The 27,319-nt window shown below is 35.9% G+C and overlaps 1 protein-coding gene across 4 annotated transcripts; it reads left to right on the forward strand.

Annotated features, from left to right (window-relative positions):
- Nucleotides 1-1,645: 1,645 nt before the first annotated feature.
- On the forward strand, nucleotides 1,646-24,325 carry SDG29 (SET domain group 29). 4 transcript variants are annotated; one of them, XR_016057965.1, is made up of 24 exons: nucleotides 1,646-3,892; nucleotides 4,608-4,663; nucleotides 4,961-5,171; nucleotides 7,151-7,279; nucleotides 7,420-7,488; nucleotides 7,574-7,642; nucleotides 8,716-8,801; nucleotides 8,897-8,977; nucleotides 10,534-10,669; nucleotides 12,555-12,663; nucleotides 12,766-12,816; nucleotides 12,948-13,047; nucleotides 13,229-13,353; nucleotides 13,585-13,730; nucleotides 14,041-14,145; nucleotides 20,101-20,165; nucleotides 20,245-20,455; nucleotides 21,333-21,419; nucleotides 21,562-21,723; nucleotides 21,804-21,893; nucleotides 23,083-23,169; nucleotides 23,616-23,690; nucleotides 23,790-23,890; nucleotides 23,985-24,325. XR_016057965.1 is itself a non-coding variant. In XM_020672223.2 (24 exons), the coding sequence occupies exons 1-24, from the start codon at nucleotides 2,417-2,419 to the stop codon at nucleotides 24,073-24,075; spliced, it is 3,813 nt and encodes a 1,270-aa protein (XP_020527882.2). In that variant the 5' UTR covers nucleotides 1,646-2,416; the 3' UTR covers nucleotides 24,076-24,325. The 4 variants fall into 4 exon arrangements, 2 of the variants coding, with proteins under 2 accessions (XP_020527882.2, XP_088726094.1); XM_020672223.2 differs by having other exon boundaries at nucleotides 21,667-21,723; XM_088869968.1 differs by lacking the exon at nucleotides 14,041-14,145 and having other exon boundaries at nucleotides 21,667-21,723.
- Nucleotides 24,326-27,319: the final 2,994 nt, after the last annotated feature.

Here is a 27,319-nt window from a genome sequence, read left to right on the forward strand (position 1 = left end):
ATTATAAAATAACACCATCAATGGCTTTATAAAATTCATGCAATTATGGAAGACTACTAAAACTTAACCAAATTATAGTCCATGAGCAGAGTTTGAAAACGGGTGGATCGTCCACCCCACACACTAAAAAAAACAGAAGGAAAAATAAATAAAATAACTGATTTCTTTGGCGTGGGGGTTAAAGGGGTAACATGGCCAACACTGATTTCTTCATAGAATCAATTTGGTGCCGATCGATTTTTGGTTCTAGCATTTCTGATCTGAATAGTTGGGTTTTCAAATACTGTTCATGAATAAAAAACTCATTAGGCGAGAGAGACTACTGGCTCTGTCCCATACACAAAAAGGAGAAACCTTAAGGTTGCAGTCGAGAGGGAGCAATCCGCAATGGTGGGCGAGGTGAAGGGGCAATCAATTGTAATGGCGATACCATCTGATTCAATAGATATGCAAGCACTACGGGCCAAGCACAAGCTAGTAGTTCAAGGCTGAACCATGGATTTGTCTCTAATACGTATCTCTCTCTGTTCCTCACCATTCCCGCTTCATCATTCTCACCGACTAAATTCTTTGTCCCTCCTGGTTGGGGGAAGAAGCTCCATTAAGAACCCTTCGTTGTAGTAGATAGAGAGAACAAACTAGCCACTAGTGTTAAAAACTCATCGATTTGATCGGGAATCATAGATTCAGGACGTAAATCAATCCTGGATTAACTACTTCATGGTTGGAATTGGCAGTCAGTCTAGTACAGGCCGACTAGCTTAAATTGTAGTTCTCTTAAAGTTTGTATTGATCAAATCTCACACAGGGTAATTGATCAGATCGTCAATCCGAATCAACAATCTACCAATCTAGACCAATTTCCCAAAAACCACCGGTTCCCCCAACCTATCTAGGTTTAAAAAACTCCTACCCACTATCCATGGAAGACTCACCACAAGCGTACCGGCCATAGAGAGAATCAACAGTTTCTACATTGTGAAAATTCTAGCTAAGTTGTAATAAAATTAGAAGAGAGTAGTGAGTCGTAAATAAAATTTGAAAATAGAGAAGGAAAATGATTTGACAAGTAACCGCTCATAACTCACCGAAAATTGTAATTTGAAAAGGACCCGGTTTTTATGAGTCCCCCCGCACGCACTAATTTCATGTGGGCTCTCTGAACACCCATTATTTGTATCGATATTGGATCCAAATTTGTAGTGATCCTTGATATAGACTATGATGATCATGAATACAAAAAAAAAATATAATAAAATAAAATTTTAAAACATTTTAATGAGACTAATGTCATATCCATTAGATAGGAATCATTAGTTGTGGATGTTGATCTTAAAGATAGACGTTTGTGATTATGTGGGCTAGTGAGTCCGCCGACTCCTAAAACACTTTTTCATTAAAGAATTATAAAACTTTTATCTCGATCATCTTGGTTTGAACATTCTATATGTTTTAAAACAAAGAGGATTTAAAGCTCTAAAAATATATATTGTCATAAATTATCCAAATCACTCTAAAAATAAGTGTTTATAGATCTATAAGATCTATATTATTTTTTAAGTTTTAAGTTGGAAATCGATTTTAGAGTAATGAAGATTTCTGTTGCTGAAGGTGCTTATACGAAGATTTGAGGTGATGTGTTTTCAGGTCCAAGAGAAGGGGTGCAACCGCATTAAATTCGGAAACCCGTGGCAATTTCACGAATCACCCTCGTAATTTCCACTAAATGGATTCTGATTTCTAATAAACCTTGGTCCATTGAAAAATTTGGTCTCCCCTTCAAATTGGAGCCAAAACAAAAACCAGTTCTAATATAAATTCCCTCCCGCCCCTTCCCTCCCCTTCTCTCTCACAAGCCAATTTTCCCTAATCTTTTCGCTCTCAAAATTTTATCGGAATTCTAACTTATCGATGGTTTTCCGGCAACTAAACTGATTTTCTGGTCATATCTTATCGATACATTATAAATAGGTGTATTATTCCTTTATATTATGCAATAAATTCCCCGCTTAAACTTCGTTCTGTGATCCTAATGTTTTCTATTTCGTTCTTTAATCCTCTTCAGAGTAATTTTTTCTGGCCGTTTCTGGGTTTTCCGGCGAGAATTTCTGGCCATACACGTAAAAAGTCGTAGCAAGACAAGGGGAGGAAGCTCTTCTGGATTTTTACAGGGTGGGTTGTGAAATTAGGGTTGCAGGTGCTGCGGTTGTGTGAGAATTAGGTTTTATCCCTCTCTCTTTCTCTCTCTCTCTCTCTTATTTGTAGAGTGAAGCGTGGGCCTCTATTGTTTATGTTTTTGTAAAAATACTCTCTCTCCCTCTGTCTTCTTTTGTACTTATTTTGGGGCGATTTTGAATTCAGAACAATGCAGTAGGAATTGAAAAATCTAGGATCTTGTTTATTCTCTCTCCTAGTAATGGAGGGAACCAGGGTGCTCAGGCCCAAGCGCTTGAACGATACTACATATTCAGAGGAAATTTCAGATGATTTTTCTGAAGACTTATCTGAATCTTCGAGCAAGAAGAAGAAAAAGAAGGGGAATTACCAGTCTCTTGACGTTCTTGGAGAAGCAGCGGCTTATGCCACAGGCATCGATTCTCTGGTTCACGCCAGTTACATTGCTCCTGATTCTTACTGTCCCAAATTCCAACAACCATTGCCCGAAAATGGTCTGAAATCCACTGGATTTTGGCCAAAACCCATTGGAAGCGGTATTACATCTCTTGGTACTGAGGTCTCTCCTGACCAAAATCGAAAGAATTCAGGCGAGGTTGCTCATTCTCCTGTCATTCGAAGTTCTCGTGGTCGAGTTCAGGTACTCCCTTCTCGTTTAAAAGACTCGGTTCTCGATTCATGGAAGAAGAAAACAATCAGGCCGAGCTCTAAGTGGAATGGGAAGCCTCAGGACCATGAAGAGGGCAAGTCATCGGGTACTTTAAATCAATTGGCTCCAATTGAGATTGATAGTAAGACGCCATTGAGTGGTATGGTAGGGAACAGCCAATTAGGGTTTGGTCAATGTGATATGAAGTGGAATTCTGTTTCATTGGCCTGTGTTTCTTCATATTTAGAGGATTCTAAGAAGCCCAAGGAAATGTTGGATTCAGTTCTGGAGAGGGGATTGAGTATTTACAATTCAGTTGTTTTCGAGGTACCTAGAACTGATGCTAATAGCTGTACTTTTTTGAGCAATTTTGATTCCAAGGTTGAGAGAAAACCAGGGGCTTTTCCAGGTATTGGGACTATCACCTCTAGAACGGATTTTGATGATGGGAAAGATTTTGTTTATAGAGGTAATGTATTTCCTGGTATGAGCACCCCCAATTCTAAAGCTGAAGAAAAATCTAGAGCTTGTATAAAGGCAGAAGCTGTCTCATCTCGTATTGGACAATGTGATTCTATGATCAAGGAGGAAAGCAGAATTATTGATTCATGGGGTGGAGAAGAAACTTGGCCTTCTAGTACAGCTAGGATGACTAACTTTGATTCTAAATCTTGGGGGAGAGCAAAGGATTCTGATATTCCGGGAATATGTGCCGTTGATTCCAAAAGTGAGGGGAAAACCGGTGTTTCCAATCATATGCATATTTGTGAGTCCTTCGAGGAGAGATTCATGACTTCTGTTCATAAAGGAAATGTTGCACCTGAGAAGCAGAAGATCAGGGACTCTTTGGAAAGAGGCTGTGGAAATGGTGAAAAGGGAGTTCATAGGTTAGAGGAATTTGTTGTAGGTGATATTGTTTGGGCAAAGTCTGGGAAGCGGTATCCAACTTGGCCTGCCGTTGTTATTGATCCTTTGACACAGGCTCCTGATACCGTTCTCAATTCCTGTGTACCCGATTCCCTCTGTGTCATGTTCTTCGGTCATTCAAAAATGGCAGGAAAAGAAAGGGTACGTAATTGATATTTTATGTGTTAAATTTATTAATATTTGTTGCTTGCTTGCTGCTACTACTGCTACTACATATGACATTAGTAATACTAATAGTAGTATTAGCAGTAAAGGTTGTTGTTCATTCATGTTGTTATATCAAGGAATGCTATCATTTCGCTCTCAGAACAGTTTCCTAGCAATCCCCAACTGTCAGATGCCAACAATGGGCAGTTCGGGAGTGCCTTCCTCAGCTCAAGTTCATCAGTTAAATTCATAGACTTTGAGAGGAGAAACGACATCCCCCAACTGTCCATTGTTGACATGGGAAGAATGAGGAGTGCTAGGAAACTGAAGGAAACCCTGAGGCTATCATATTGAACAAATCCATTTTATTATTGTTGTTGGTGGTGTTCTTACTATTAAACAACAACAACAACAACTACAACAACAACAAATCTTGATTATGATAATTATGGTGATACAAACATTACCACCACCTCTTACAATATAATAACGACACTATTTGGTTCTCCAAATGCCTGACAACTGACTGGCAATGGCTTAGAATAAAAAGAACAATGGTTACAGATAAAGTTTGTAGCTTTCATCCCACCACTTTGAGAGACAATATTATCACTGGTCTCTGTTTTATTTTTACTTAACCATAGCCGCTAGCCTGCTATTTGATTGTGGAGGTTGTAGTTATGGATTAATTGCGTCTACTATTGGACAGGACTATGCATGGGTGAAAGAGGGAACGGTTTTCCCGTTTATAGATAATTTGGACAGGTTAGCCATTTTCTTCTTTTTTTCTCTTTTCTTTTATCCTTTTAGTTTGTTGGGTCTGTTATTTGTGGGTTAGGACTTGAAAATCGGCCTAGATGCAGCAGTCCCAAGGACTTGAACCCTGATTGGTATGATACTCGTAGTAGTTGTACCTTCACAGTGGTCATTTGACTGTGCTATGAGTGGTTTCTTGTCAAATCTTTTGAGTGATTTATTTTCTTAAAACGGGCACATTCCATCTTATGATGTTTCTCATTAATATTTCTTGATGTCTTTTGTGGATCTTGGGCCAATTCTCAGATTCCAAGGACAGACCCAACTGCATAGGAGCACACCAAGTGAGTTCAGGATAGCAATAGAAGAAGCTTTCTTAGCAGAGCATGGGTTTGAAGAAACATTGGATAATGAGCTGAATAATAGTGGGCAACAAGTCCATTCTCTATCCGTCCCAAGAGGTGTTCAAGAAGTTACTGATTCGAATCAGGATCAAGAGGGTCACTCACAGAACCAGGCATGTTCTTTTAAACAGAATGTATTGCTTGGTTTGGAATGGAATTTAAAATATCTGTATGATGTTCATTCCCGTTTAATCACGTTTGGAATCAATTTGTATTCTCCAATGTTTTTAGACTCACCTTGGGCGTGGGACTCAGCCCAGCGGTGAGTTACTCGGGTAAATCTGAGTGGACTCTCCTGAGTTGTGCTCATTAAAAAAAAAAAAACGAAATAAGAAGGAAGATGGCATGTGGTGAAAGGGAAGGAAATCCCTGGCCACACGTCCCCCCCTCTCTCTCTCTCTCTCTCACTCTCCCCTAACCAAACCACCCACCGCATCTCTCTCTCCCCCTCCCCGCCCCCCCAACCTCAGGCATAACGTACCTTTCCACCACATCTCTCCCTTCCTGCCCCGCCTCCCAACCCACCCAAAAAAAGGATAAAAGAAAAACCCATCCATGTCTGGTTGTAATGGAGGCTATGCCCTTCTGCCCCTCCCCCACCGCGGCCATGAGAAACCCACTTCTTCTCACTATCAGAACATAACCCACCTCCTTCTTATACTTATGCTCAAACCCACCTCCCTCTTCTCAATCTTATGGCCGACCTGTAACCACTGCTTCTCATGGTTATGGTCTGGTTCCATCTACTTATGGCATTGCTATCCTTCTTCTCATTCTCCTTATTTTTCTACTGGTCATGGAAGTAGCGTGGGTTTCCCATCTGGCACTTATCCTGAGATTATTAGGAGTTTCCAATTGAAGAGGGAATGGAAGAAAGGAACTCTAGACACATGACTCGAGAAAGATTCGCCTCGGCCAGAGGCTGAGGCCGAGTAACTCGGCCGAGTCTGGGAACACTGTTTTTCTCTGTCAATGCATCAGAAATGTTGTGTGGCTTTGGATTTCAGCGAGTCCTCTGCTTGAGGAGTCTAGCCATTACCTAGGCATTACTGAGTCTAGATTCATCAGAGTTCACACCCAGAGACTTGTAAGAATTGCTTTTTCTCAAAAAAAAAAGGACTTGTAAGAATCACTTCCAGAAACTTCCAATAGGAACAAGTATCATTCTCTAAAGGAATAAAATCAAATCTGGAAAGTAAGTAATTGTTTGAGGTAATGCAGAGAAAAGTGTGGTCATGCTGAAAATTACAATTTGGGTAATAAGTCTGCTTAATAAAGAAACTTCCGCTGACAATTTTATGACAAAGTAATAATTTTTTCAATAACTATTCTATGCGCGTGGTAATCAACCCTTAAGATATAAAACAGTGTTAGAGTTTTAATATCTAGCTGTCCTTTATGCAAATTGAATGATCAACAAAAATGTTCTGATGGCTGTGGTACAACTTGGCAAACTTGGGTGGCCTAGTTATCTGTGATGTTTTCTTCATGTTTTTCATAACATTTCAACTATTTTTTATCAATAAGTCACTGGCATTTTTGGATGTATCTATGAAATTCGAACTTTTGTAGATTTTTCCCTTTTAAAATGCAATGCATTTTGAGCCTGAACCTTAGAATTAATGATTTACAAAGATGAGAAAAAAAAAAGAGATCAAGAAAAGTTTAAATTACAAGAAAAGAAGGGTGTGGAATCATAAAAAATGAAAACAAGTCAAATTATGCTAACCTGCTAGCTGTAGCCAATGACACTCATAGATAAGGCTATCCATCTCTATCCAGGTGGATCTTGGCTCAAGTTTTACCTATTTTAGAAAAACCTATTGATCTTAGCTCAAATTTTACCTATTTTTAGAAAACCTATTTCTCTTTTATTTTCTATACAGCCACATATTCTATAAAAAGTTTCGTGGTTCCTAAATGCTTCCTAATCTATGAGAGAGTCCCTCTTAGTCCTATCTTAGCAGGCTCATCTATTGTTGATTATTATGGTTCTTGGTTTTGTTTTTCCTCATTTTGCATTATATATGACAATTTAGCATTCTAAGGACACAGCAATAAAAGCTTGCTAAATGTACTTTTATCGGTGCAGGTTACATTTCATAAAAAAGTATTGGATGGACGAAATTGTGATGGCTGTAATTCGGTCCTTCCACCAAAATTAGCCAAGAGATTAAGTACTGAATCTTCAGGCCAATTATTATGTAAACGTTGCTCCAGGGTTTGTATAATTGCCTTTTTCACAGATTTACTCTGTACTTAGTTTTTGGAGTTATAATTTTTCTTTTTCTTTTTTTAAAAAACTAGGGTGGCATATGTGGTTTGGTATTAGTCAGTTCTAACATTTTATTATCTTTGCAGCTAGCAAAGTCTAAACAATATTGTGGCATATGCAAGAAAATTTGGTATCATTCAGATGGAGGGAGTTGGGTGAGGGTCTTTAGACTTTGGAATCACATCTTTTTACTTATGGCATTGTTGTTTAATCACGTGTTGCTTGGCCTTCTATGTACAGGTACAATGTGACAGATGTAAGGTATGGATTCATGCTGAGTGTGCCAAAATTAGCACCAACTGTTTAAAGGTATTTATCTCAGTGACATATAATTCCAGTCTCTTATCTACAGGAGTATAAATCAATGAATGTGTTGTGTTAACTTCTCTCTAAATACTGAAAATTTAATGGCCCCTACATTCTTGCCACTGGTTTCAACAGGTTATTTCTGGATTTTCAAAAGTTTGTAGAAGTTCACAAAACCATTGCAAATTTTGGATAAAACTTTTAAAAGGAGAATGCCACTGTTAAAATTTAAATAGTAACGACCTCCACAAAATTGGCATGTTAGAAAAGATTTTGGTTGATGCATTTACAGAACATTCAGCTGCCTATTAGAGGAAGGGAGGAATTGTAGGGAATGATAACAAGTATGTAGATGGATTTACTGATGGGGAAAAGAGCAAAAAGAGGATATGGGAGCAATGGCCATAATTGCTGTTTTTTATTCTCTATTGGTTCTACTGAGTATGTTATTCATCTCCTTTCTCTCTCAATCCTCTAATGTCGATTATCCATCGATCGGCCCGCATATGTTCTTCATCTCCATTGTCTCTTAATCATCTCGTTATGCTCTTCCCTAAATCTAGGGATCTGTCAATTGGGCCCTTCATGGTTATGTTGTCGACAATTGCAGCATTACATCCAGGTTCAGACCCACCACTGACCTAAAGAAAGAAATCTGGGTTGCTCTTTCTCATGGAAATGAATTGTCTGCAGCCTCCCTTTTTTTGTACAAATTCAAACAAAACTTTGAATTCATCCATTGACTGAGAATATTGAATCTGTTTGCCATTTGCAAAAGAGACAGGTGTTTAAGGGGGGAAGGAAGGGATTCAGTGGAGGGGAGTTTTTTTTTTCTTTTTGCTTGGGGGGGGGGGGGGGGGGGGGGGGGTTGGTGTTGGAACCTGCAACATCCTTTTTAGTGTACTTAAGGGCATAGTTGACCATTGAAGAGTTTATTGGTGAACCAATGGGATTTTTATCTTTCTTAAAATGAGTGATATTTCTGTAGAAGTTCTAAATCTGCTTACATAACCTTGGTCTTTGCCTGCTAAACATGGTGGAGCACAATTGTATATCATTTTGTTTGGTTGTCAAAGGATCTGAAAGACAAGGAGTACTTCTGCCCAGACTGCAATGGAAACTTCAATCGTGCAGCCTCTATTGGTGGGCGTCAACTTACTAGGTATTCCTTTCTTGTCAAGCTTTGCATTTTTGTCTGTTTTTTTTTTTGATGATTTACTTTGTTAGGTACTAATGCTGACATTGTTTGATGAACAGCTCTAACCCACATGTTCCCCTTGATTCTATTGAGGTTTGGTGTAATTGGGTTGAAGGGTTGTACTTCCCGGGGCTTCACAAGTAATCTTCGCTTTTCTTGTGATGTTCTTACATTGCATGCATTTAGTATATCATGAGGATGAGCAGGAAATAGATATGTTCCTGGCGATTGGTTTTCATAGATTAATATAGTTGTGATTTTGAGATTGGTACAGTTCAGTTCTCATTTTTGCGTTTGTTATATTATGTGATGAAAAAGGAGTTTTTGAAGGTTAAACTTGTGGGTGTTTTTTGTTAACTTGCGGACACCTCCAGGCAGAACCATGCCTCCTTTTGAGAGTTACATGACTCACATCTGATCTATGTGTTTTAACTATGACCAAGTGATTGCTCTCATGTGAGCCTCTTTATATGTATTACTACTGAAGTACTATAGACACAATGTACATTTACATTTGAAACTGATGCTGACAAATCAAATGTCCATCACAGGCAGATGGCCACCTCAAGTCATTCTCTTTGCGAGAATACTTGCAATATGCAGCTGTGTTGATGTGAAGCTAGTACATCTTTGTATTTTTTTTATAAGAGGACTAGCTGTGAATGAATATGATTAAAATGACAACTTCTAGGTCTTTCCTCCTTTCATAAATATACTATACAATGGAATCCTAATATATAGACATTATTTTTTAACATTGTTGTGGGAGGCATTTATCTAAATAATAAAATAGTATCTTCTGTGGTATGCAGGATAGTAAACATTGTATTTAAGTTTTATCTGAACTTCACTCAACCTCTCTCTTTTCAATGTTAGTTCTCTCTCTCTCTCTCTCTCTCTCTCTCTCTCTCTCGACTGTATCTCCCTCCTTTATCATCTGACCTCATAAGAGGGATTTGTAAAAACTTAATTGGTAAAAAGATGAAGAGCATGTTTCAGAAAAAATAAGAGCATTAGTGAGAAAATACGTTCTCTCTGTTCTCTTAAAATATGAACGCACATGCAACAAAAATCATAAATTTTCTTTTATTATTGGTACTTAAAGAAGTCTAAATTTCAATTTAGGTTCAGCTACTACATATCAAATACTAGTCAAGTTTATTGATATAGACTCTGGTATAATATATCCAGTTGCAATGGAAGGTAATTGAAGTTTTGGATATTGTATAGACAAACATGCAAACTTAAAAATGAATGTCTAAATTGCATGCAAACTTAAATGTATGTCTAAATTGCTTTAACCTAAAACTTTATCATACATATACATTTGTAATTGCAATATGGTTCCAGTTTAAATCCTTCCATGTATTTCCAAAGTACGTGTAATACCCTATACTTAAATGTTGTGTCAGAACAGAGCTTAACTTTCTGAGATCATATATATGCTTGTCTTTCTGCATTAGATGACAAAGGTCTAAGAAGTCAAATAAGAAACTGATAAAGCAAATTTCGTTTATGCTAAGTGCTTGAGAGAAGATGATTGCTGGCTCGTGCGAATTTGTTTAGTTTGATTTGTTTTATGTGATCATGTCTTCCCATCTTTCAGCTGTCCTTTTGCAATGGTTTGAGTTTAATTTTTGTTATTCTATACTTCGTTAAACTTCTCTATTCACACCTCACACCATCTCTATTACAGGGTTTTATGTGCATGCTCTTCATGTGGGGACTTTAAGATGTCACTTTGTGAATGGGAAAGGCACACAGGCTCCAAAAAGAAAAATTGGAAGGCCAGTGTCAAAGTGAAAAGATCACTGCAACCACTTGGACAATGGGTTTGTGCTTAGAGAAAATATTCTTTTTTATGTGCATGTCTGCTAGTCAATCTTCCTCGTCATTACACTGTTCATGAATGCAAACTTTCTATAACTGTGCAGTTAACTATATATTTCTTGTTTTGCAGCTTATTTTTTTTTAATATGTTTTAGTGAAAAATTACAACAGGCAAAATCCTAGAAACATAAAGAAAATGGTTTACACAAAAGAAGTGTTGTCTAGATAATGGGAATTCATTGTTATGGTGGTGAATCTTTTCCATGACGGACTGTGAATTAAGATTTCTCTTTTGATTTGTTGATCTCATTGTTTATAACAAATACTTTTCTTCCCCCTCATACAACCATGCATCTTTGCAAGTTCTTTGTGTATATCATTCTAATTATGTCAAAGAAAAATGCATTAATTTCTGCAATTCAAGAATCTATTTGCCAACTAATTCCTACAATAAAGCACAACTATACTTATATAATGTACTTGTAACCAGCTATTAAACCCTGCATATAAATCTGAGTTCTTTCAGGATCTTTTTAAATTTTTATTTTAAAGTATCTTTGTCTTTCCATCATGGAATCTTGGAACTGCATTTCATTTAGGCTATTGATGGCTGCCCCCATGCATCCATGCTACCTATACTGTAATCAAGCATTTGAAAGCGTTGTGAAACACCTGCAAATTGGGAAATGACTTCACCTACGATGATGACTCTCATTATATAGGTTAGACTGATAGTAGAAATGGTGTCACTCTTACATTCGTGCTCAAAGATATGATACTTGTGACCTAATTAGGGATTTTAGTGATACTTTTTCTCCATCTGGCACATGTAAAACTCCTGCTAATTCTAGAATTTTAAAAAACTCACACAATTGATCACTTATATGTGGAGTGCGATTGATGGGCTAACATTTGATAATTAGGTTAGGTTTCTTGAACTCATGTGCTGGAATTTCAGATGACACAAAATGTTGCATTATGCCCTAGGGTTGGATCAATGCCATGTTATCTCAAAGCCTTGGCTGATGAACATGATTTTAGATTCTGGTAGTGGCACTTAGCGGTAATGGATATTGGATGGAGTATTAGCAGCTGAGATGTGTTGGGAATGTCTAACAGGAGAACCCAAACATGCCCAATACAATACATCCTAACAATATCATTGATATAAAATGTAGAACATATAAGTAATATGTTTGGTAAAGCATGAAAGATCTCAAAATTAAACAATAATACTTCTTTGAGGGATTGACCATTTGGGCATTGGCTTGATTGGTTAGGTATAGATAGTTGCAACCTTTAATGGAAGCTTTGAATCCTGCATTGACCTATCCAAAAGAAAATATTACTTATTTAAATCATCTTAGTCATAATATATTTCCTGATGTAATCTTGGGATTTTCTAAAATTGGGAAGTTGATTGGTTAGGTATTGATAGTTGCAACCTTTCATTGAAGCTTTGAATCCTGCATTGACCTATCCAACAGAAGATATTACTTTTTTTAATCATCTTAGTCATAATAGATTTCCTGATGTGATCTTGGGATTTTCTAAAATTAGGAAGTTTACTTACTAAATATTGGATGTAGTTTAGAAATTGCTTTTGAAGCATTTGTTGGGAAGTAAAGGAACCATTAATTTGCCTCAATAGTCCCATTGGAATAGCCTAAAGCTGCTTTCAGCATGTCTATTTGGATGGCCATATTTTGGTTCTCTTTGATCGTGAGGAATGGAAAGGGATACAGAATAAAATATGTGTGAGTTACCTTGTGAAATTAGCTGGAAGATTAGGGAATGCCGGCTTCTATTTAAAATAAACATAACTGATACAATGGGTTGGGGCCTTGTTCTTATGTTCTTGACTGACTATATTTTGATATTCTGCAGTTACAACAGTTTACAGAATCAAATCCTGGTGCTTTTGGTAATAATGAATGTCACAAGATATCTCCTGTATTGTACTCGGGAAAGCTGGAGGTCTTCTGTCGCTTACAAGGTAAAGGATTATATGCCTTTTATCTGATTGTATTTTGTTTTCTAGATGTTACTTACTGATAGGTAGATGCTTTGTGCTTTTGGTGTTTTTAATAAAATTCAGAAAGAGGCTCACTCAATTTTCGGAAGCGGGATTTGCTTGCTTACTTGCAAGGTAAACAGTATCTTGTCTCTCTCTGTGTATGTTGTTCTTTTGGACATTTTTCATGAACCTGTTGGTAGGGACCAATAAAAAAGCTAAATCAGATTTTACTGATTCTGGCCTCTCTTTGCATATTACAACAGAGAAATATGATCCAGTACATGCTAATTGGACCACAGAACGGTGTGCAATATGCCGATGGGTTGAGGATTGGGACTACAATAAGATTATAATTTGTAACCGGTATGTCAATGGGAATCGGAAAAAGGATATTTCATGTCGATTAAATGCCTGCCAGATTTTTCATGGGATCATTGAAAACTGTACCAATTTAATTTATTCAATTTGAAACATAAAGTTTTCTTTCTCTGCCCTTAATAGTTCTTGATATGAGCTTCTAAGATATTGTGTATGTTATAAGCAGATGTCAAATAGCCGTTCACCAGGAATGCTATGGGGCAAGAAACATACAGGACTTCACTTCTTGGGTTTGTAGGGCATGCGAGACCCCAGAAATCGAGCGGGAATGTTGCCTTTGTCCTGTAAAAGGCAAGATTATTTCAAAATGAAACTCTTGTTAGTTCATGCCTTTGCATCATTGACAAAGTTATTCAGCGTTTCTACAAACAATCATTAAACATATAGGCTAGCCTTATTTTAAATTTCTGATAAAAAGTAATTTGAATAAGAATAGTAGATGGAAGTTTGGAAATGTGATAGATAATTGTGGAATTTTGTTTGGTTGAATAAATATTTATCGAGTGTCTGATTAATTCATAGGTGGGGCTTTGAAACCAACAAATGTCAAACCGTTATGGGTTCATGTCACGTGTGCTTGGTTTGCACATGAGGTTTCCTTTATGAGCGATGAGACTATGGAGCCAGCAGTTGGCATCTTGAAAATTCCATCCAAGACTTTCCTACAGGTTTGGAAAATTGACGGAACTGTTTATTCCCTTGAACTGTAAATTTGGGTGCTAAATAAATTTTTTTGAGCATGCGACTGTTCACACCTGTAATCTATAATTGAATGATAGTGTCAAATAATTTTTTCTTTTTCTTTTTCACTACACGTCACAAAAGTTCTTCCGGGTTTGCGTGGCTATATTTGTATCTCCGGTTTGTTACTTCTGTTGAAGCAGCAGATTTGCTTCTACTTTTTACCTAAGTATTTCACGTTATTACCTCTCAGTATCAAGTGGATACAGTTTTGCTGATAATTTAATGGAATTCTAGGTTTGTGTTATATGCAAGCAGATGCATGGTTCATGTACCCAGTGTTGCAAGTGTCAAACCAAGTACCATGCGATGTGTGCATCAAGAGCGGGCTACCAGATGGAGGTAATGTATCTGTAGCAAAAGTCCCTATTAAAAGACAGTAATGATGATTGTTACCTGGTTAGTCATAGGCTGGGACTGCTGTTATTGATATTAATATTACTATTAATATTAATGTTATAATTATTATTATTGTGTCTGTGCATTAACAATTGTTGGATTAAACTGCCATAATAATTGGATGCTACTTTTATATTCATCCTGGAAGTCTTTTTTAATATTAATAGTAATACTAATATTAAGATTACTAATAATAATAATAATAATGATATTATTATTACTATTATTACTATTATGTACAACCTAGAATATTGGGTTCTCAAATACAGTTGATTTTAATGAGTATCAATGAAATTGAAGACAGATATCAGCCAGGAGTTGTGTGTTGCGTGTTTGATTGTACTCCTTATCTAAGCGGTTTTGTTTGTGCTTTCAGGACTATTCTTTATTCCATTGTCCTCAGCAATGCTGCAAATGACATATTGAGGCATACCCTCTGTGTGCACGCTTGCACATGTGTGTGCATCCGTGTGTATGTGGAGACATATACACTATATAGTTCTTTAAAGTTTAACCCCCAATTTAAGTTTAGCTGAAGGGAGATGAGTTTGAGGTGCGGAAACAACGTCATAAAGGGTTGTTTCCGCACATATGGAGAAGCACAAGGGATAAGCTACTGCACACACACACATTCATAGACCTTAACCTTTCCTTTAACCTATCCCATGCTTGGGTCAAGGGGTTGGGTTGTGTTAGGTAGTCAGCCAATGTAGAACTTTGCCAAAACTTATCATGAATTCTGAACCTACTTGTCTGCTTATGCTATGACGTTCCCTAGAAGTGACATGCTGTATCAGAACCCGGGTATAGTGAGAAATGAGCAAGGGTTAAAAATTATCCTTAATAGAGCAGAATGACAGACCACGATTCGTATAGTCGACTCCAATTAGTTAGAAAAAGGCTTTGAAGATGATGATCTATTATATATAAAGCACCACATGGTTTGGGAACCATGTGGCCACCAAGATGTGCTTTGGGAAATGGTTCGGTGCAATAGTTATTGTTCAACTAACTTTATAAGCTTAAAGCTTATTACATAATAATATAACTTAATTAATACTAATACAACATTGTTCCCTCAAGTATGTGATCCCTCGGCTACAATTCTACCCAAAATTTTGAAACTGAAATTTCAACTTTTTTATTTTAAGAGGCTCATAAAGTCATTCAATAGTAGTTCCCTAATTTTAAGACTATAGAATGCTATTAAGTCTTTTTCCTAAGGGATAAAAATTACAATGTGCTCCTAAGGGAGCATGTAGGACAAAATTTTCAGCTTCGAACAAAAATTAGCTCAATGTGACGTACAACAATCATTAAATGCTAGAAGGTAAAATGATTAATTACAAGAAATTATTTTTTGTTTTTCCAAAATAACCAATATTTTATACCAAACGACAATATAATCATTTACCATTTTAATAAAGTGTTTCATAAATTTTTGTAAATTATTAAAAGGAGCATTCTATTGAAACAAATTTGAATTCTATAATGAAATGAATTTTACGTTCATGTTATGTCCCAATATTTGTTTTGGAAACTATAAATTTAATATCCTTGTCAAACAAAAAACTATAAATTTAATATCAAAGGTGAAATTTTTGAAATTCAAATTATATTAATAATTATTTCTTTCTACAAGCATAAACTTTAAAATTAATTTTTTAAAATTTAATTATTTAATCTAATAAAATTATAGTCACGAAATAAATTTTTTATTTGAATAATATATTTAATTAATGAGAAAATCAAATTTAAATTATAAATATTTTTAATAATAAGGAAATATTTTTTAAAATTTGCATTTAAAGGTTTTTCCAATTCTTTGTTATTATTTTTATATTAATTAAAATAGTCAAAATGACATGAAAATTGTAATTTAACTTACTTTTGAAATTGAAAATTTTACTCAAAAGACGAGAGAAATTAAAATTTATAGTTCGGCAGAATAAAAATTCTAATTTCACTTTGACAAAATATTTCTCAAATGACAAAATTGAAATTATGCATTTCAAACCAGTTTAGTCATGAAGACTTCGTTTTTCTTGAAAAAAATAACATCATTAAAGCTAGTGCTCATGTGACTAATTTTTCCCTAATTTTTTGATAAAAGGTTTTGATATTTATCTATCTATTCTATCTGTATCGATATATAATATGAGAAGCCACATACTGCATAAGCCAAGTGGTGCTCTCTAAGTATGTTAGGAGGCTCAGAGTTGTCATTTAGCAACCAAAGTACATGGAAATTTAGGTTTTTGTCTTTCATATGTTTGTGCTCTCTGGGGTATATAAAAACTTTTCTACACAATAAAATTCTAAGTTTTTCTTGAAAATACTCAGTTAGTGATCAATATTAAGCAAAATACCAAAATCGGATAAAAATTACAAATTTTATATTTAAAACTAGAATGGGCCATTATTTCTATTATATGATATTGAAAAGAATAATGTGTTAAACTATATGATTTATGAAATAATTTGTTCACAAAGACATAATATACTATAGCTCACAGGAATTCCTATAATTCTCTTAACTACTATATGACACTAAAGCCTCATATGACGACACTTCACCACCATCTATATCAATGGTGCTTTCATCGTATTTTCTTTATCACCTTTCTGATTGCATCTACTTGACTCTCTTGATTTTAATTCTCCCGTCAAAACAAAAATCAATTTATAACTTTTTTTGAACTAAAATTATAAAGTTCTATTTTTGTGTAAACTTAATTCCATTGATACGGTTTCCTAGAATTGTAGTATGCTTGGCTCTAGTGCCTTATAACCATATTTCAGGGTAGGCTATTGTGTTATATCCAAGTAGGAAAAGCCACTAACCATTGTTTTCTCTTAGCTCTATATGGAATATCAATTTGCGTGCATATCAATGTACTTATTTCTTTAAATCAACTTTATGTGTTACCATTCAAATATTGGATGGTCTCTATTCAATATTAGGTCTTAATTTTTTCCATGCACGGACACATTATTTGATTTTGTGTTTTTTTACACATGCAAACAAAAGTAAAAGTTGTATTTTACCTCTATGTACGTGCTCTCTCTTTCTCTCACTCATGACACTCTTTTAAGTTTTCAAAAAATGACTTTATTATGCTCACTCGACTTGCAACCACAAAAATAGTGCTTTTTTAGTGTTTGATTTCCTTAGGGTAGTAAATTTTTATGTAAATCAGTGGAAATGTACTAAATGAAACTCCACTTTAGATAAAAAGGATAGCTTTCTTGAGTAACCTTAGAAATATTGAATAGAGAGAGAAAATGAAAAACAAAGAGCAAAAGGAGAGAAATGATAGGAGACCCATGAGTCAACTCATTGGGTTTTAACCATTGAAGAGAGTTAAAGAAGGGAAAAACAAGAGAGAGCGAAGTATGATTTTCTAAGATAGAGGGAAAGAGTGTCCCAAATTCCCTTTATATCAATCAACTTATGACTTTACATTGAATACTTCAAATTGCATTATAAACCATTTTTGAGTATATGGAATAGTTATAATCAAAAGTATTCTTAACTTTTTACACTTTTAATGGAGCAGAAAAATTTAAACAAAGCATAAAACTGTGAGTCTTTATTTAACAATTAGTTTTATTTTTACCTATTAAAAATTCTTGTGGGTTAAAACGTGCAACACACGTTCTATTTTTTTGGTTAAATAAACATACATTCTGTTGATAGTGTAAAGTGACATTCATTCATTAAGGGCTTGTTTTATTTTTCAGGAAACTGTTGTGTCCTGGTATTGTGTTTCCTTTGAAAGTAGTTTTGATAGGATACGATTTTCTCAGCCGGTTTTTTCCCATATCTGGCAAATTGTCTGCAATAACCTGTTTGGGATGCCGATTCCCATGGAATTTGCAAACTAGAACTTTTATCATCATTCATTAGAAGTTTCGCTGATTCGATATTGATATCTATCCAATGAAGGGGTTTGTTTTACCTATCCATAGTATGACTAATAAAATACATTGAAATTTTTTCCATTTGAATTATGGGAAAAAGGCCATCATAGATTAAATGGCAGACATCATTCTTGGTTTCTTAGGAACACTCTGAAAGAAACGTGGATGAAAAGTGATCTTGTTTCCCTTTCATAAAAGATAATTTTGATGAAGCAAATTTTACATCAAGAAGGGCAAATTATTTGCTATTTGTACCACATATAGACAATGAAACACCATCATCACTCGAATGAAACTACGATTTATTCTATCTGTTAATTTCAAACTTGTAACACTCATCACTTAATGACAACGACATAGTAGCACAGGACACCTCTCAAACTGGGTGACAATATCGACTCTGTTAAAAATAAGATACTGCCATTGATCAAAACAAACAGAATTATATTATGTAGAGATATAATACATAAACTAGAGAGAAATATAAATTATATAAGTATCATATTGACAATGTTAGTCACATGTCTGACTTTAGAAAGAGAAAAAAAATTAAAGGAATGAAAACTGACAAATGTGCAAAGTTATAGCATTACTGTATCTAAATCAACAGCAACATTCAGTTTTTGAGGCATTGGCCAGTCTAGAAACCTCAATAAACTTCCATGCTCGAAAGCTCCAAACCCATGGATAATTTTTTCATCCACTTCCTCATCAACCTCAAAGTGAATTTAACAGAAACATTCATGGCAATCTCTGAATGATAAGCCAGTATGAATGGAGGCTTCTTGCCAAAAGCTCCATTTAACAAACCATGATCAAAAGAATTTTTGAAGTTTAACCTGCAATTCCCATTATTTCTTCCAATACTATAACAGTTCCTTGGAATATCAGTTGAAAAACTATGATCAGAGCCTGATAAATTTGAGGAAGTTTGATAGTTTGGGCCATTCTGCAACAAATAGTTGCAAGAGCAAAAAGAGGAGAACGGAGATGAGTTTTAGCCCTTAGTTGGGTACAGCATACAAGTGATCCAGAGCCTTCTCTGATAAAAGCTCAAGAATCATTGATGCCTAACAGATGGCTGATTTTATAATCTGTCAAAACTTGATTAAGATTGAACTAAAACAGGGAAGAAACAGGTGTTTTAAGAAATAGAGAGAGAGCTGGGGCAATGGTGGGAGAGAAATGAGGGGGCCATGAGTATACGTCCCTCACAAAATGCAGTGGAGGAAAACTCTCCCATAAAGCTGCTCTTCACCCCTTTTGGTGGAAAGCCACTTTCTCAGGATTAGTGCCACTGGCCTCGAAAGCGCTTTCCCAGTTGCTACAGTAAGCTACATTTTCCCACAAAACAAACATGGAGGAAAGCAATAGACTTCATGAAAAGAACTTTCTCATAATTTTTCCCAAAAAATAAAAGTGTGCTGAAGGACACACATTACAGAATCGAGCGGCGAAAACCATATGGTGGCAACAATCCCAACACTCCCTACTGTACCTAGAAATATCTTGATTCACCAAACTATCTGCCTTCTTGCTGACTTGACCATGGACAAAGTCAAGAACTGAAAAATTAACTGATATAGGATCTCGCATTGCATCATTATATTGCTTTTTGGCCATTATTCTGGTCCCTAGTTTGTATGCTACTCAGATGTGACATCATCCTACTGCATATGAGTTAAGTTACTTCCGTACATTGTCTTTTATGCACTTTTCAACATTGTCTTGTACTCTAGCACACTTTTTCCTTTGTATTCTATTCATAAGAAGATATTAATAAATGTTTTGTGACTTCACACTTATGCAATATACACAGTAAACACTGCATGAACATACTTCTTTATTGTACTCTTCAGGATGGCTTTTGATATCTTTGAATATAATGAGTAGTAGCATATTAATTCATCTATGGTAGGTTTGTGCTGGTCTTCTCATGTCTATTTGTATCTGACAATGTTCTTCACCTTGCAGTTGCATTGTTCCAAGAGATATGGAAGGCAGACTACAAGAATGGTCTCATATTGCGCTACACACAAGTACGACTTTTAAGTGTATAAAATTTTGCTTTATATTCCTTTTCTTTTTTATTGTGTTCAAGATCATCTTTTTCTGCAGGACACCGAACCCTGATAATTCTCTAATGATTCGGACCCCCCAAGGACTGTTCTCAATCAAGGATGAGCCCCAAAGAATGGAGACACAAAGTGATTCAAGGTTAATTGAGTCGAGCATATCTGATGTTTCAGAGGGCTCGCCAGAGCAGAGTCTGCAGTCCAATTCTTCATCTGCTGCCAAGTGCCAGCCTTATGATACTTTAATAAACATGGTATTCCAAGTTCACAAATTATTTATGATTTAAATTTTTGTTTTAGTATTAGCAGGTAGAGGCATATTTTGTTCATCAAAAGAAATAAAAATAAAAACAGCAACTACATTGTTTTCTTATTTCCTTGGAAAATAATCATTGTGCGCTTTTGCCTTGGTTTGCTATAAATCTAACCTTTCCGTTTCCTCTAGCAAAGTCTCATTTCTTCCTTGCTAATCCCCTAGCATACCGTGCGATGTACATGCCACTTTTCGATTATCTTTGTATTATCTATCAGGCTGGTGTGGTTTAAGATGATTCCAGGTTTTCTTTTTATAGCCTCCTCATGTGCCTTCCAGTTACTGTTACATTATGGGCCATTTTTGTGAACCACTATTCCCTTGCATTTTCCAGACACATTTTCCTTTGTGTGTTGTGGTCCTGAGGAGATTGCAGACAAAGAAAAATTCTTATTGTTGTCCTTTATTTAAAATTTCTAACATATTTAATCAGAATTTGCATTGTTGGTTGTTTACTTTTTTTATTGCATTTCACGTCAGCTTATTTTTTTTATGCATGTGATGTCGTCTGTGATTGTTGCAACATGGTACTCTTTTCATTATAATAGAAAAATGCTTTCAGATGAACATAGATCATAACAGTATAGTTTTGATTACTTTACTGGAACATACAGATGCAGAGGGACTAAAACCATTAGTTATAGTCCCTCTGCATATTGCCTGCCAGTGTCCCTGGCAACCATGGTTTTCCTGTTCTTCATTGTGTAACAGATTCTAGCGCCTCAAGCTCTTGTATAAATTGTGTAGCGTATTTATTATTTGATGATATTCTCATGCTGCTCATTATTTTCTCACATTTCCACTTTTCTACTTGCTAGAGAATAGAAAAGAAGGCTATTGCCCACAGATTGATGGGACTTTGTCGCCATTCTTTGGATGTAATTGAAGAAATGAACGTATTCCGGGTAATTATCTTGCTTTAGCTACATCTTATGGGTTCTCAATGTTTCGTTTATTTTCAGTTTCCTTATTGATGCTATTTTCATTGCTTTGTGTGTGTGTGTGACTGGCTGGCTCCATATTTATCCTAAATGACGATGATCCCAGGTTGGAACCTTAGCATCTTGGTTGATCTACAAATTTATTAGATGGTATGAATATAATAACTGATATATTTGATTATTCCTATTTTTCTCCTGTGTTCTTTATCAGGAAGAAAAGGATCCAAAAAGCTTTTCAACATTCAAGGAACGCCTTTCCTACCTCCAGGCAAGTTAGCTAGCCTTTGTTTGCTGCTTCTGCTTTGCCTTTAATGTGATGCTTACCTTTATCTTCTTACTGTTGGCCAGTCTGCTGAGAAGAAAAGGGTTTGCTTTGGAAGATCTGGAATACATGGATGGGGCCTTTTCGCTCGAAGAAACATTCAAGAAGGAGAGATGGTGCTCTCCAAATCCTCACCTTGGTTCTATTTGCTACATAAACTTAATCTGATTTATTTACCTGCATAGAAGAAATATTGTGTTCTATACCATTTCTTATCATTAGTTGATAGGAAACTTATTAAAATGCATATAAAATGTGCTAGTTGGTTCAACTGGAAGGCTAAAAAAGGGTACGGGATAGGCCTTAGAGAACATAGTTGGAAGTAGTGAGAAAAGATATGGGGACTTATGGCCTCACTGAGGGTATGACTCTTGATAGAACAGAATGGTGGATCGAGATTCGTGTAGGTGGCTCAAAATAGTTAGGAAAAGGATTTAATGGTGATGATGATGATGATCAAAATACCTATAAGAGATGAACTATTCTACATTTTACCCATTTGCAACTGTTCTAACCCATGACAATATGTTTTTTGATGGGTATTTTGAAATTAAATCCAAAGATATAGTATATATGTTAAATACCTCATCTCTAAGTATCTTGTTAAATTTCCCACTGATTTAAAAGTCTGATGTTTGACAAATGTTTTACTTAAATGATATTTATTTTGAGTGGATTTTTTTTTAAAACTATATATTTATTGATCATGATGCTAAAAGCATATATTGTATTTTGAAGTTTTGAATCCATAAAAACATATTTGTTTATCTCTTATGTCGGTGCTCCTTGATGGACTTTCAGTCTCATTGAATGAAACCTATAATGTCGTGGTAACTAGGAACAAGTAACAAAGTTTCTGCAGATTCAAATCTTCAAAACCTACTAAGGCTTCTAACATCAACATCAATATAAATAAAGTTGTTTAGGGCTGAAAACTATATCAGCAATATAAATAAAGTTGTAGAGGGCTGAAAACTATATCATCAAGATAAATGAAGTTGTTGAGGGCTGAAAACTATATGTATATGGGGAAACCTTACTATACATCCCCACCTATATATATTTTTCCTACATCCCTTGCCTCCCAGCTGTAGGCAAAAATATATTTGGGTGGGGATGTGTAATAATTTTTCCCTATATTGTATGTTACTGGCTAGCCTAGTGTAAAAGTGGGTTGTTAAGGTCTCAAAATCATGTAAGATTATTTGTGTGTGCATGTTTTTGTTTGTATGTATGTATGTGACTCTGGATTTATGTGTATGCCATGCATGGATGCGCTAACGTGGTGCTTAAATTGTTTTCCAGGTAGCTGAATATCGAGGGGAACAGGTTAGGCGAAGTGTAGCGGACTTACGGGAAGCCCGGTACAAATTGGAAGGGAAGGATTGCTATGTGAGTCAACTTCTCTGTATTCTCTCCTTTCCAGGCCTTCCTTTCCATAAAACATACTACAATTCAGTAGACTATGGAATGCCATAACCCATTTGCTTTCACTTACCATTCGATGGTGAGGGAGAAGTTTCATGCCTACTAAAAAGGGATATGAACACAATTTTGGGCCCTAGTCCCACCATCACTGTCCATAATTTTGTTAGACAGTGATAATATACTTCCAAGTTCAAATGTTATTGCACATGAAATTGAGAAATTGAATAGTAGGGTGTCAAAGAAGTCAGGATCGATTAAGATATTAAAATGATCTAAATTGGATAAAATATTGGGAAGCACCACAAATGCAGGATAATTATTGGGTATTTTATTTGTTAAAAGAAATTGTTTCTCTCTCTCTCTCTATTTTTTTTAATGCTGCGCTGATGGAGATTTATTTTATTGTGCAGCTTTTCAAAATAAGTGAAGAGGTAGTGATTGATGCAACAGATAAAGGAAACATAGCACGCCTAATTAACCATTCAGTAAGGGATTTTCAGGATTTGTAATCCTTGTATCAACCTCTGATTTAAATTGTTTGCATAGTGAGCCATGGTTCTTACTTTTGGCCTTTTATGCTACAGTGCATGCCCAACTGCTATGCAAGGATCATGAGTGTCAATGGGGAGGAGAGTCGCATCGTACTTATTGCAAAAACTGATGTCTCTGCCGGTGACGAACTAACGTATGCTCTCTCTCTCTCTCTCTCACACACACACACATAAATGGTGCAAACATCCTTATTTTACATCCATCTTGCATTGCTTGTATGGGAACAGGTATGACTACCAGTTTGAAGTTGACCCCAATGATAAGTGTAAAGTTCCTTGCCTCTGTAAAGCCCCAAGCTGCCGCAAATTCATGAATTAGAAGACCTTAACCCACCCATTGTTTTACAATGCATTCAGCTCTCTCGTCAATTTCTCTCGCTCTCTCTGCCTCTCTCATTTTTTCAGTGATTCTTCAAGCCAGAATAAGGTTATTTGGCAGCCATGCTGGTTTCTACCTTGTAAAAAGTTGTTTCGAGCAAGTTGGTACTACTCTTTAACAGTGCCAACCTCTCAATTATTTGTGCCACTGATTTATTCATTAAATGTCAAAGTTATATATTCAATTGTAATCACCCTCGCTCTCTCTCTCTAAATCTCTGCTATAGCTAACTTATCATGTAATTCGGGAGAAACAGTTTTGCTGCAGATGTGGAGAGTGTGTGACTTTGACATCTTTTATGTTCCTTTTGTCCTCATTTGGACTTTATCATTTGGACTTTATCATTGATCTTCAAGGTTTCCTGCTATGCCCCTGTGGAATACTGAGATTTATCCTGTCGTTTCCAACACTGCTCCTGTTTATTAATGTATTTGCTAACCTGTTTATTAATGTACTATTGCAAACCGATGCCCCCTATAACTTTACGCAGACCACATGTATCATTGCCTGATTCTAAAGCAATTAGCCAGTGAACCCCCACATTATGATATTGTAATGCTCATCAAGGTTATTGAAATATTTGGCTGCACGCTTAATCAGGGGGTTATTGACCCATATCCCGAATCAAGCGAAAAAAATTGTGATAAGTTTCCAAGTGGTGCCCAAGAAATGATTCATAATCTTATACTGTCGGTCATTCTTTGAATGGTGTGGTTTGTATTGGGTGTCTACCTTAAACAACAAGGTAAGACACCTTTAAATCCTTTCAAAACATGCAGTTTTGTTGTAAAAATCTGTTTACGATGGCCAAAATATCTTTTTTCACCCCTGATTATGAAACTTAAAGCTGGTGTAGATTAAGCAGATTCATAAGCATTTTTTTTTTTTTTTTTTAAATAGATGATCTAGATAGTGTGTTACAAAATGCTGTAGTTTTAGGACTTGAAATCTTTTTCTTATTAATGTATCACAATGTCAAGATGATCAATTATAAGACTTTACAACATTAGAGCAGCATATTCAGATGGATTTTTTAGGTGCACCTGGCTTCTACAGTATAAGATTGACAACTTACATAAAAAGGAAGTGCACCTAACTTCTACAGTACAAGATTGACAACTTACATAAACTTTTTCCTTCTTTGAAGTCAAACAAACACAAACACCAATTTGCTCAACTTTAAGCTCTTGGATCCTTTCTTCTCTGTTTTCTCCTGTGGGTAGGAAAATAATCAAGGGTGCGGTTTGTATAGAGCCTACTTTCAAATGGTGTCGTGAAATGTGGATTCAATATTGGAAATCTTTGTGATAGCTTTAAAATATATTTTATTTTTATTTATAAATTTTAAAGCTTCAAAAATAGTGTAGATCGACAGATCTATGAAAACTTGAAAATCTTGAAAACTGACGGTCCAATAATGCGTTACAAAATACACTATTTACGAAACTTGAAATTCATTTTTTTTTCATGTCCATGCATCTTGATGTCGAGATGATCAATTTGAGATATTTGGGCATCAAAACAACTTTTTCTAATGAGAGTTTTGAGGTAGGCTCAAATTTGATTGATTAGAGCCTTGGCTCTATATAAACTTTTCCCAATAATCAATTGTTCACTTGCTATTTTTTTACCAGAATTTGTTTTAAATAGAGAAAACTCTTTGTTCTTATGCTCTACTACTGCATTTGATAAATCACAAATACTGCATCTGCTCGAAAACACCCTTGTAACAGAAGGCGAGCATAATTTATGTTAAGAAAAAATAATATCGGACTCAAAAACTGCTCGATGAAAAAGAGCTTCTACTAGAAAAGTTGACCCATTTTATGTTAAAAATGAAATGCATTCAACAAAGTGAACTGCAGGTGCAAGAATAACCAAGTCTTTCCCTTTGTATTTATTATTAGGATACTCCAAACATTATTTTTTCAACCTGCTCTGTATGAGCAATTCCCAAGGGTCCCACATGAAAAGGGTGCAAACGAAACCGTTGGATCCGTGGGCAAGTGAATCAAGCACATTTGCTGACTTTTGCCTAAAATTTTCTCTCTCCTTTATATGAACTTAGGTTTTTACCATTGTTATTTTTGTTTTTCTTTGATAAACCAATATGAACGGGCTTGCTTCCATTTCCACGCGTCCCACGTCCTATATATATATATATAGTCCCAATACATGGTCTCTCTCTCAACTCTCATAATTCTATATGTTCTTTAAACATACGCGCTGTGTTCAAGGAGACTACTGGAGAAGAGAGAGAGCACAGCTCTTTGTGAGAACACACATACACACACATGCACAGCTCGTATAGGAGTGAAACACACCATGAACACGCCCAGCCCCATGAATAAAGGTTTCTCACACAGGAGCTGTGCTATCTCTCTTCTCCACTAGACCCCCACCATCCTATGTTTCAACTTGCAACTTCAAAGGTCAGTACCTCTCTCCGTGGGTGGGTTAGTGGAGTTTTTCGACAAATTACAGTGTGAAGAGCATGAAAAAATGTTGGAACATCTTTCCCTCCTTGTCAAAACAATGGATGCGTTAGATTTAAAGCCCGTCTATCGTTTTGACAAGAAAAAAAAGATGTTCCATCTCTCTCTGTCTGCGGAAGAGAGAGAGATGGCTTTTACAATAGGTGCATGTTTTCTATGAGAAAAAGAGAGAGAGAGAGGGGTACTCCTTATTAGACCTTGCCTCCTAGCAGTCAAGCACGCCCTAATTGGCAAAATGTAGTTTCCAAATAGGAAAGAAATAAGAGCATGGCATGTTCCCCATGGTCATGACAGACAACGGGTCCACGTGAATAGCGGCTTTTTATGTGGACCCACTTCCTGGCTCACCATTGATGGGAGGGTGATGACCTCGTCATGGTCATCATGTCTATGCCCTCAGGGATCCCTGTAGTATGTCTCGATGTTTTAAAACCTTGTAATTCCGACCTGGGATGCGGAATTAGTAAGGATCGAATGGTTCCAGAATGGCACCCGATTTCGCCTTGCTTCTAAATTTTTTTAGCGTATCTAATGTTAAGTGCTCTCCTTTTAAATTTCCACTCTATAAATCTCTATTTTAATTATTTTTTAATTTTTTTGGATCGCCAGTCTAATCGATTTGGAATGGGATTGGGCTGAACGATTTGCTTTACCGATCCGTTTTTTTTTTTTTTAAACAATGGTATATC

The sequence above is a fragment of the Amborella trichopoda genome, chromosome 1, assembly GCF_054954075.1.
Source record: "Amborella trichopoda isolate Santa Cruz 75 chromosome 1, AtrichopodaSantaCruz75HAP2 v2.0, whole genome shotgun sequence".
In the NCBI taxonomy this organism is placed as follows: Eukaryota; Viridiplantae; Streptophyta; class Magnoliopsida; order Amborellales; family Amborellaceae; genus Amborella; species Amborella trichopoda.